Genomic DNA, 11,904 nt, shown 5'->3' on the forward strand with positions numbered 1-11,904 from the left:
TTCTGCCATTCATACATTCACAACCATTCACTCACGGTGCATAATTAAGTGCAGCATTTTTTTTCTGTCACACGTCCATCAACCCACAGCCGTCAAGACAAATTGGGGTTAAGTGTCCCAGAGATCATACCCTCAACCCTTCAGTTTAAAGAAGACCAGCTCTACCACTTGCACTTGCTTGTGACCTTTATCTCAGTGTTGTTGTTGTTGTTGTTGTTTTTTGTTAAACCAGAGACTTGAATCACTTTCGAGATCTTGTTTGTTGGAATTTGCCATGTCAAAAATAGCACATATATCTGGCTACTTTCAAAAGTACCAATTTCCATGTTTTATTTGCTTTTCTCCAAATCCACAGACTTCTGAGGATCGTCAGGGAGTCGTGTAAAAGTGCTTACTGGAGATTATAGTCTACGTTCACACTCTGCCATTATCGTGCCTTATATATGACTCGGAGTATGCATGATTTAAAGTTTGGACTCGTAGCAGCTGCAGGGTTCTTTAGGGTCTTTTCAGTTCTTTGCAATTTCTGCACTGGTGCGGGTAGGGGATGGGGGGGGGGGTGTAGTGTAGCAGGGCAGGCGGGGCAATCAGATGCCCTGTCATTTAGGAGCCACACAACATTATCCTGCAAGACAGCAGATTTAAGGCTTATTTTAAAGAAAAGTGGGCGTTCATCGTCGCCGTAATTGGAGCAGAAGTCACATTCCTGAATTTGAAAAAGTCGTCTCCACAGAGGAGCTGCTTTGTTGTTCAGATGATGATTAAAAGTCACCGCTGCCAGCTGACTCTCCTTATAATTAGCCCAGTCTAATTCTGGGTACATGCTGATCAAAATTAGTGAAAGTGAGTTCCAGATGTGGGAGCTGCTCTCCTCCTCCTCCTCCTCCTCCTCCTCCTCCTCCATAAATACATGACAAAGACGAGGGGATGGGGAGGTGGAGGTGGGCGGCTGTCAGCGAGTGAAATTTGGCAAGTGCTCTCAAAAGAAACAGAGAGAGAGAGAGAAAGAGAGAGAGAGAGATGGTGAGGTTTTAGAGGTAGTGGAGGAGCTGAGGACACAGAACTTTGTCTCCCGTCTGCTGAAAGTTCACCAGGAGCAGCAGCTTCTCCTCCTCAAGATGAAGGCCACTGCGTTCGCCACGCTGATGCTGACTCTTCATCACATGTGCTTCTCCTCAGCTCAGGTGAGTGCTGGTGATATTCACACCGGTTATGTTCATTTAACTGTTTATTCCAGTTTAATGTGAACATAAAAATAAAGTTTATGGAGTCCAGCTTTATTGGGTTTTCTCACAGGACCTTAAATACTAAGCTAATAATATCAGACAATAGGATTTTTATTGTTATTTTTTGGGCTGTTTCCGTGTAATATTGGACATTTCTCACTCATACTCACCATTTAAAGGTCCTTTAAATGAAACCATCGCAGGAAATGTTTTTTTATTCAATTTGTTAAATGGTCTGGCAACATTTTTCCTCCCTGTTAAAGGTTTTTTAGTCCCTAACCTGAATTGAGGGTCTAAGGAGAGTGGATGACGCTTCATATACAGAGTGTAAAGCCTGCTGAGTGTTATTTCATTTCATATTTTACTAATAAAAAGTGTCATTTAATTTGTTTCCAATGAAGCCACTTAAATCCTTATTTACTGGGTAATTAACTGATGATTTTAATGAGCATTAACTAAGCATTTACTAAGACCATTGTAATAAATGTCTTGAAAGTCAGGTGTATATTTTTCTAGACTCTTAAATCAAAATACAATTACATATATATGTATATCTATATGTATATATACATATATATATATACACACACATATATGCATATACTGTACATATACATATATATGTACATATACACGTATACATATATATGTATATATAAACACGTATATACGTGTATATATGTACATATATACACATATACATAAATACGTATATATACATATATATATGCACACACACATATAATATAGTTGTACATAAGAGTTTGAATTAATAATAATTCTAATAATAAACACTTTTTAAATATAGAGTGAAAAATTCTAAACTAAACCTGTGTTTATCAAACCTTTACACTGAGTTGCAGCTTTAATATTTTAAAAATCATCCACACTGATGTTCTTGTCAGTGGTGAAGACTCAAACTCAAATTCACCCTCTATATTCACAGCTGTGACAAACCACTACCTCATGTGTTCATTAAGCGGCAGCTGTGTCGCGTCGTGCTGCGTCGGCCTTCGCTGCTCTGTTCTGTGTTGTGTTGTGATGTGTTTAAGTTATTGGCCCATTTCATTTGTGCTAGTCCACTGTGCTGTGTGTATGTGTGTGTGTGTGTCCAGTGCAGTAGAGAGAGTGGGGTCAGCAGTGGGCTCAGGGCCAGTTTTCACCTAGGTGATAGTGCACTTGTGAAAAAACCTCACCTCTATGTATGGAGCTCACACCTGAAACACACTCGCAGACTGGAGACGGACTGAAGATCGCTGTCTGCTGCTGTCAGGACTGCTCAAAACCACTGCAACACGTATCAGAAAAAGAAAGAAAAAAAAACGATCAATTGTGATACGATCTGTAAACCAACCAATAATAACTGCTCAAAAGAAATGAAGGGAACACCGAATATCACAGTGATTTCATTTTAGTTTAAATTGATAGATATTACATCATTTTGTTATCCAGTTCATATCAGTAAAGATTTTCCGCGTGGGTGATTTAATAGTTCTCTGTCTGCCATACTGCAATAAACATTTCACTTTATATTTTGTGATTTTTGTTTGTAAAGAATTTCAATTAAAAAAAAGAAGCAGCAGCATTTAACAGAGTTGTAGAATATAATTGTTGTCATTTATGGAAGCAGAATATTTGTAGCCACAGTTAAATCATTGTTAGTTAGTTTTGTTTTGAGGGGATAAAGAAAAAAATCAATAATCAAAGATAAAACAATTCATATGGATGTGAGTATTGGCAGATATTCAAGGTTCAGTCATGAAAAAGTGGTATTAATCTATACTTAGTCTATATATACTATCTATAAAAATAACCCACATTTGTGGGTTTCTTTACCTTTGACTCTGCCCTAAATCATTGTTTTGATGTTCTGGCAGCTTCTGCATCTTCACTGTAATTATTTCTAACCAACAGAAAACCCCTGAAGCTTCCTCTCTCCCTCCCTCTCTCTACAAGACTTACCAACACCACACTCACTGACTTCTTACCTTCTTACAGGAGTGTCCGTCCACTCACGACCTCTTGACCTCGCTGCGACAGGTGGAGAAGTTGTTGGCCGTCCACGAAGCGTCGTACCAGCAGGGCCTCCGCTCGCTCAGGAAGAAGCTCACTGCTCTGCACAACAGCACCATGGCCATCTTTAAGATCGACGAGAAGAATGGGGGTGAGGAATAGAGTGAAAACACTCCATAACGTCTCAGGTCATCTCAGGTCACCATAGTGTCCTGTGGAAGGGAATAAGATGAGGTCAGGTCAGAGTAGAAGAACAGAAAACAGAAACAGGTTGCAGTACATCTTCTGGCCAACAGTGGCAGCACATGCCACATGTCTAACATCTTCTTGGTGGGATTAGAAGAGATTTATTTTGAAACTTCAGGCCATTCTTTTGCATTTTTCACCCAGAGAACTGTCACTCACTGGATATGTTCCTCTTTTTTTTAGACCATTCTCTGTAAACTGCAGAGATGTTTTGGTGTGCAAAAATTCCAACAGCCACACCATGTTCAAAGTCGCTTATACCACCATGAATTTGAACATACGCAGGTCATCTTGACCTTGTCTGTAGGCCCTAAATGCCTCGAGTTAATGTCATATGTGATCATTAACAAACTAACTGATAAAGTGTCGTCTCTATCCGGTCACAGTGTCCTGCCCCAAACCAGAGCCTCCTGCTCACGGCCGCAGACTGGGCAGGGTGTTCGCCGTCGGACATGAAGTCCACTTCCTGTGCAAACCCGGGTACGAGCTGATTGGTCCACGAACCCGAGTGTGTCTGGAGTCTCTGAGGTGGAGCGGACAGCAGCCCATGTGCAGACGCGAGTCAGGTACAGAGCGGATTGTATGGAAGAGTATTAGTGACTACTAAGACTACTAATTCTAAAGTTTATTTTGTCCTTATGAAGTCTTGTTTCGCTCTCTGTTTCCAGGCTTCAACGGCACAGGAAACTCCCTGGCCTCCTTCTCTCCTGCTGCTCGCTCCTCGTTGTCCTCATCCTTCCCCGTCTCTGCTGCTCTGTCAGGATCCTCCTCTGTTGTTTCTCCGCCGGCGACATCCTCAGCCTCTCCCCTCACCACCACCACCACCACCTCCTCCTCCTCCTCTGTCTTGCCCACCTCCTCCTCCCTCTCAGCGTCTGTGCGGCCTTCTCACTGCACCCACTTCCTGGGCTCCACTCGCTGCACCTGTGACGTGGGGTTCACCATATCGGGGCGTGACAACAACATCTGCACAGGTGAGAAAACAGTTTTCATATATATATGAAGAATAACTGCTTTGTTCTTCCACTTCTACTCACCAACTGTGTTTCAGATATCAACGAGTGCCGTCTGTTTCCGCTCGGTCAGCCCGGTCGCCTCTGTGTCCATCAGTGCGTCAACTCTCCCGGCAGCTTCCACTGCTTCTGTCCAGACGGGTACGATCTGGCCACAGACGGACGCAGCTGCACAGGTCAGAGGTCACGAGTCGTCCTGGTCGGTTCCCGGGGTTAGCTGTGGTTGTAAACCTGATCTGCTCTTCCTCATCCAGACATCGACGAGTGCGACACCAGGATGCACAACTGCACAGCAGAGCAGGTGTGCGTGAACACGTACGGGGGTTTCCAGTGCGTGGCGGTGACGTGTCCTCACATGAAGAACGCCACGTATATAAAGACGTCGCCCATGTAAGATCAACATCAACTCAACTCACACCTTTCATGATCACCTGGTTTGAACTTAGCAGCCTTCATTTATAAGCAGGGAAACACTAGTCTCTTCTACAGAGAACAGGGAAATAATCACGTAACTGGAGACAGTCAGACCAGGGCTGTTCAACTAAAATTTCCGGAGGGCCAGCTTTTCGGAAGGCTGTCCAGCCAGTGGGCCGGGCAACCACTGTACTACTATACTATAAAACAAAATGTTATAAATTATTTAGCACTTATTTATTGAAATGGCTGCTAGTTTTGTGCATAAAAGTTAAAGGTGCCATATGTAAGAATGTGGCCAAAAACAGTTACTACATTCAAATTCAAAATACCGAGGTCTTAACGTAACTGGCAACCCGTGGTTGCTGGGCAGCTGAGACTCTACTGACTGCAATGATTGGTAGACGGCGGTAGGTGGCGCCACATGCCAAAACATGATTTCAAACCATAAACATGATCTGCAAAATATTTTTTTTAATGCAAATATTTTGTCTGTACTGTTGTTGTTGGTGAGTTTGTTATATGAACATTATTCCTGAGTCTCTGTGACATATTAGGAGGATTTTATGGCCTCTATAAAATAGATTTATTACATAATGCACCTTTAAATAACAAAACCACCAACATTCAGGCACAATACGATTTGCGCATAGTGCAAAAAGGTTACAGTTACAGTACCACCAACATTTAGGTATAACAGTTACAAATGGCTCTTACGATAGGCTATTTTTGCAGAAATATAAGTAACAGTAACAATAATATTCAGGTACAATTGCTACAGTTGGCTCATAGTGCAAAATATTCTGGTACATAGGCTGCGTACAATTACAGCCGTACTAGTATTTGCGGGACGCAAAGTGCCAGAAATAGTAATAATAATAATAATACATTCATTATTTATGGGTTAATGGGCAGTGGGCTTGTCCAAATTGCTTCAAGGGCCGGATCTGGCCCCCGAGCCTTAAGTTGAATAGCCTCGAGTTAGACAATTAGAGTTAAAATAAACAACAGTGATATCAGCACAATCGAAGTGCAAACTAAGGAACTGGAGCAATGAAATGCATACTGAGAGTGAGTGAGAAAGAAAACCATTTAACCTCTCACCTCAAAAGACCAAGATATGAAATGTAAATGACAGGGACAGAGATGGAGAGAAAAAATTTGAAGACAAAGCCTGTCGCCCACTCACGTTCTACACCCGTCATTAAGTCAGTTCTCCCTCCGGGCTCTGAGTCCAAGTGAGGTTTGGCGCTCGCTCTGTGCAGCCTCTCTGTCCTCTCCTGAGCCTTCATCAGCCTCCTGTCAGGTGATCGGCTGATTGGTTGGGAGGCGTGAGCATGTCTGTGGTGGTAAACAGGAACTAAAATGTGAGGTTGGAGAGTTTTGATTTGTGTCTTTCAGCAATGCAGGATAGAGAGGATAGAGAGCCACATGCAAGGTCAAGTGTTGCGTTCGTGGTCATTTCACTTTTATTAAGTCACCAACATTTCCAACAAATACTTTGTTACTGTACTTCAGTACAAAATTCACATATCTGTGCTTTAATTTGTTATTATTTCTATCAACTTTTACTTTTACTCCACTGCATTTCCTCTAACTATCTTTGTTACTCGTTACTACCAAATAAAACCAGAAAAAGAAGAGTTGGTAATGGTCTGTATTTGTATAGAGCTTTTCTAGACTTGATCAGCGGATTTGCACTATAGTTTTGAAATTCACCCCTTCACAGGCTGCAACATGGGGTTAAGTTGCTTGCTCAAGGACACATACAGACTAGCAGAGCCAGGAATTTAACCCACAGCCTTCCAGTTAAAAGACAAATCTCCATACCATGAGCAACCATGGCTCAATCCTTCCTCCTCACTTTAAAAAAAATAATAATTTTACTTCTAAAACTTAAAGGTGCCATATGTAAGAATGTGGCCAAAAACGGTTACTTCATTCAAATTCAAAATACAGACGTCTTTCATGTTTCGTTTTCTGACGTAACTGTACTGTTTTTGTTGGTGGGTTCAGTTTGTTGTATGAACATTATTCCTGAGTCTCTGTGACATATTAGGAGGATTTTATGGCCAGTTGCTTTAGATTTATTACATAATGCACCTTTAAGCACATTTGATACAGACAATTACTATTGATACTGGTGACTGGTGATTTTATGCCACAACTCAAAATATCACTTGCAATTAATCCACAACTTCATTATCATTTAATCTACATGTTCTCGGACAAAATAAATTAATAAAATGTCAATAAAACCTGTTTTACTTTCCCCTAGGCGCTGTGAGAGGAACCCGTGCATGCTGGGGGACAAGGCCTGCACTCAGGCGCCAAATTCAATCTCCTTCCACTTCCTGTCTGTGGTGTCCAACATGTCCGCCCCTCGCGTCCTCTTCCGGGTGTCAGCGGCCCGCGTGCTGGGCGACACGCTGCGCTTTGGCCTGGCGGGCGGCCGCGGACGGGGACACTTCAGCGTGCAGCGCTCGGGCCGACAGACCGGCACACTGCTCCTGGTGACGCCCATCAAAGGCCCCGCTGCTCTGGAGGCCGAGGTGGAGATGAGCGAGCTGGAGCACAACGCCCTGCTGGGCCGCTACCTCACAAAGGTCACTCTGTTCGTCTCTCCGTACGAGTTTTGAGTGGAGGATGGGCAGGTGGAGATGAGGTGTGGAAGTTCACTGAGGTTAACTGGCGTTTAGGGAGAATTCTTCACCCAGTTTACGCAGAAAGAACTGTTATAGTCCAACTAAAACCACAAAGGTACGACGATTTGGGCCAAACTCAACTGAACTGAACACTGAAAAACCAAAAAGGAAAAAAGTACATCTACGTTTATTGACATTATATTTCCAAATACAATAATGTGACACAAATTGTCGCCATTTTTTGTTGTAAGGAAAACAAGACCTGGGTTTTTCCGATGATCACTGCACGTTTATTTCGAGTAATACTTAAATGTATAGCGGAGCTGGGTTAATGACTGAGCAAACACAAACCCTACATGTGATTACAAACACTCATGAACAAAATCTTAAAGCTGCATTATGTAATAAATCTAAAGCAACTGGCCATAAAATCCTCCTAATATGTCACAGAGACTCAGGAATAATGTTCATATAACAAACTGAACTCACCAACAACAACAGTACAGACAAAATATTTGCATTAAAAAAAATATTTTGCAGACTGCAAATCACGGTAATGTTTTGAAATCATGTTTTGGCATGTGGCGCCACCTACCAATCATTGCAGTCAGTAGAGTCTCAGCTGCAGAGCAACCACGGGTTGCCAGTTACGTCAGAAAACGAAACCTAAAAGACCTCTGTATTTTGAATTTGAGTGTAGTAACCGTTTTTGGCCCCATTCTTACATATGGCGCCTTTAATACCAAGGGGAAAATTTAGACTCGTGGATTGTAATTAGAGCTTCAAAATGCAAATAAGAAGAAACAGATACAAGAAACGGAAAAAATAGAGTTGGTCATTTGTTGAAAACTGCATATAAACTCAAACTGGCTGTTCATCAGCTGATCAAAAGTTTAAATTTGTTCAGGAATGTCATCATTTGGACCAAAATGAATCCAGTCACTCTCTGCAGGGGGTTAGGGTTTGTGTCTTTTTCTCTAAAGTAAATAGACAATAGGCAATTGAAGGTGACTCGGTCAAAATATCAGAGTGTAAAGGATTATTCTGACCTGACATTGTGTCTGAAATGAAAACACAAAGTGATTTCTACCTGTATAGGAGAGAAAGAGTAAGTTTTTTTTTGATGATTGCTTTGCAAAGTGCAGGAACAAGAGCCTTTTGAGCTGAATAAGTGGGTGAAAAGAGTGGATGGTGGGTGTGAAACCACTGAGTGAGTGAGTTTGGCCTCTTTGAAGGTGACTTTAACTGTATCTGTTGAAAATCTATGAATTCTAAACACAATGGAGCCAAATGTACTGGTGCATATGCACCTGTAGCTTAGATATCAGTTTGTTTGACCCCATGAAAGGTTAGTTAAATGATGTGCTTGTGCTTCACTTCACCTGAATAAACTGAGACTGACCAAGAAAGTGGAAAGGAGGTAAAGATAAGTTCTCTACAGTTCTGTTATTGTAGAGAAACACACTGCAATCACCTGAGATTACATTTCCTAATAATAACAGCTGCAGTGTTATCATGCTGTAATCTCACTGAAGCGCTGCCTCTGGGTCTCGCACTTATGGGATACTTTGTTGTTGCTGCAGAATGATTTAGATTACTATAGGATGCAGATTGTTTCTCACACAGGTAATAGATAATATATATTCTGGGCGGGTTTATCATTGTAAAGATAAATCAGTTTATGGGTTTGTTTCGCTCCTTTATTGCATCGTTTTCACATTTCTGCAATGGAGCCTGTTATAAAACCATCAGTTTGTTCTTATGTATCATGTCTGTGTGTGAGTTATACCTCCAAGAATATTTTATTTATACTATTAACCTTTCACATTAAATGTTCAGCTCAACGTGAAAATACATTGAATGACACAAACTGGGATTATGTGTATTTCTGTGAGGGTTTTTCTTTCAGGATGAACTGATGATTGGTGCTGGAACTGTTACTGCTGTTACTTTGGTAAAAAAAAAAGAAGAAGGAAAAAAAAAAAGACTCTGTACAACATGTATAAATAAACCTAAACGTGTTTACCCTGACGTCATGTCGTGGAGGTTTTAAGGTTTTGAGACGTCTGTGTCGTGAATCATGTTCAGGAGAAGCTGTGAGGTCAACGTGTTTTGGTGCGTCCGGCCCGAAAGAATGTAACACGGTTCTGTCAGACATGGTGAAGCCTGCACAGAGCAGACATACGTGTTTACACAGAAGCTCTGCAGACACACACACACACACACACACACACACACACACACACACACACACACACACACACACACACACACACACACACACACACACACACACACACACACACACACACACACACACACACACACACACACACACACACACACACACACACACACACACACACACACACACACACACGTACGGCTGCTAGAAGAACACACAAAACTAGTTCAAGGTTTTTGGGAGGTTTTTTGCCAAATGGGATGCACAGCCAGCACGGCCAACAACACACTACACTCTTAGAAATAAAAGTGCTAAGGAGAACCATATAAGGTTCTTCAGCTTGTCCTCATCGGAGAACCCTTTTTGGCTCCAGGTAGAATCTTTCCAAAAAGGTTCACCCGGAAGGGTTCCAGGTGGAACCCTTTTAAAACCCTTTATTCAGGAAAGGGCTTTTAAAGGGTTCTCTGGATCAAAATGGTTCTTACTGGAACCATTAGTGTTACCAAGAACCCTTGAAAAACCCTTTCTTTGGGAAAGGGTTTTTCAGAAGCAAATGGTTCCAGGTAGAACCTCAGCCCTTGAAGAAGGACCCTTTTGGAACCCTTATTTCTAAGAATGTACACAGGAAGCCACAACTTTGGTGAAAAAACTTAAAATTGACTTTTATTCCACTTTTAACACAAATCAGGCTTCGTTTTTGATTCCGAGTTAAGTAAATACTTCAAATAAATGGAAATGACATGCACAAAGATGGTAGTACACTGAACGTTATCTAATTTATTTCACAAACTGTCTCAGGTTTGAAGGGTGTCTTCTCCACACTGTAGTTTTTCTGATATGTCCACACAGAAAATATGGAATAAAAGGCATTGCAGTATTGTACTCTGGAGTATCTTAAATTAATTCTGAAAGACCTCTAAATCATTGGTCTCTGATGTCTTTTAATGACTCATTTGGATGAGTTATCTTTGATGCGTCGCTGCCTCTCGGTCACAACGCCCTTGGAAAAGAGATTTGCAATCTCAATAGGATTATTTGGGTAAAATAAAAGGTTAAATACAATAAAATAAAATGGGATTAAGATCAGGACAAAGAGGATTATTTCAGTTTCAGGTGTGAAAAATAACCCTTGCTCAGTCAGAATGTATTTTTGTTTAATTGCTGTTATTTTCTCATAACTAAACTTAAGTCAAACTTAAGAAAACACTTGGAGAGTGTAAACATCTCAGTGTGAATTAAACTACTTATTGATTTCTTTCATGTGACAGTGTTAAGTAAAACAAAATAACAAGCAAACATGACAATGTTGGGGATGGATTCCCTCCAGGTCAAATGTTGATCACAACAGCAAGAATTATTTTCATACCGCACAGAAATAAAACCAAAACCACTGGTTGCAGGAGGGAGGGGAGGACGACCGCATTTAAAAGTAGACGCTGAGACAATAGTGGGCTGTAATGTAAAGTGCAATAGACGAAATTCAATTGTTCCCAGGTCCAAACGTGCAAAACCAGACGTCCTGTTTGTGTGTATGTTTGACTTTCTATAGAAATAAGGCACTTGAACGACAGGACAGCTGTTATTATAAGTGTTGTTTTACAGCCACTGACACGTTTTCACATGGGACTAAAACGATGATAAGCAGAACGAATGCAATGCTGAGTCTCAGAAAATACAAAAGATCAGCTGGACTAGAAATAAAGAGACAGACTGGAGACACTCTCTCTATCATTACGTTATTTCACCAGCACTGAAAAGTGACTAGTGTCTCTACAGGGTGATTGTCCTTTTCCCAAATAAACATTCCAAACTCTTTCCAAACAGAAAACATGTTTTTCAAGACCTTGAGTTTATGTAGTTTTATACTTGCAAGTATACTTTCTTGTGAAGATTGTACCTGTGGTGTTACTTGATTTGCAAGTTATTATACTGAGAGTCTTATTGAATAATGATAATAATAATTAATAATGTTGACCAAGTGATCTGAGAGTTAGAAAAGCACTTCTGCATTACCGTCTCTGAATTCCATTTATAGACAAAACTGTCTTGTAGTTGGAGGCTTTGACCAATCAAGAGGCAGTTCACGGAGAGCTGGCGCTCTCATTGGCTCATCGACATTCCTCTACATCGTTCACACAGGCGGAATGATTGCTACTCCAGCA

General features: G+C 41.2%; 1 protein-coding gene across 1 annotated transcript; it reads left to right on the forward strand.

Annotated features, from left to right (window-relative positions):
* Positions 1-1,118: 1,118 nt before the first annotated feature.
* Positions 1,119-7,551, forward strand: LOC310930708 (fibulin-7-like; the record flags this gene model as incomplete). Its single annotated transcript, XM_083893750.1, has 7 exons — positions 1,119-1,184; positions 3,225-3,390; positions 3,872-4,051; positions 4,154-4,459; positions 4,537-4,674; positions 4,753-4,888; positions 7,191-7,551. The coding sequence occupies 7 exons, from the start codon at positions 1,119-1,121 to the stop codon at positions 7,549-7,551; spliced, it is 1,353 nt and encodes a 450-aa protein (XP_083749876.1).
* Positions 7,552-11,904: the final 4,353 nt, after the last annotated feature.

Source organism: Microchirus variegatus (genome assembly GCF_963457635.1).
Source record: "Microchirus variegatus genome assembly, chromosome: 8".
Classification (NCBI taxonomy): Eukaryota; Metazoa; Chordata; class Actinopteri; order Pleuronectiformes; family Soleidae; genus Microchirus; species Microchirus variegatus.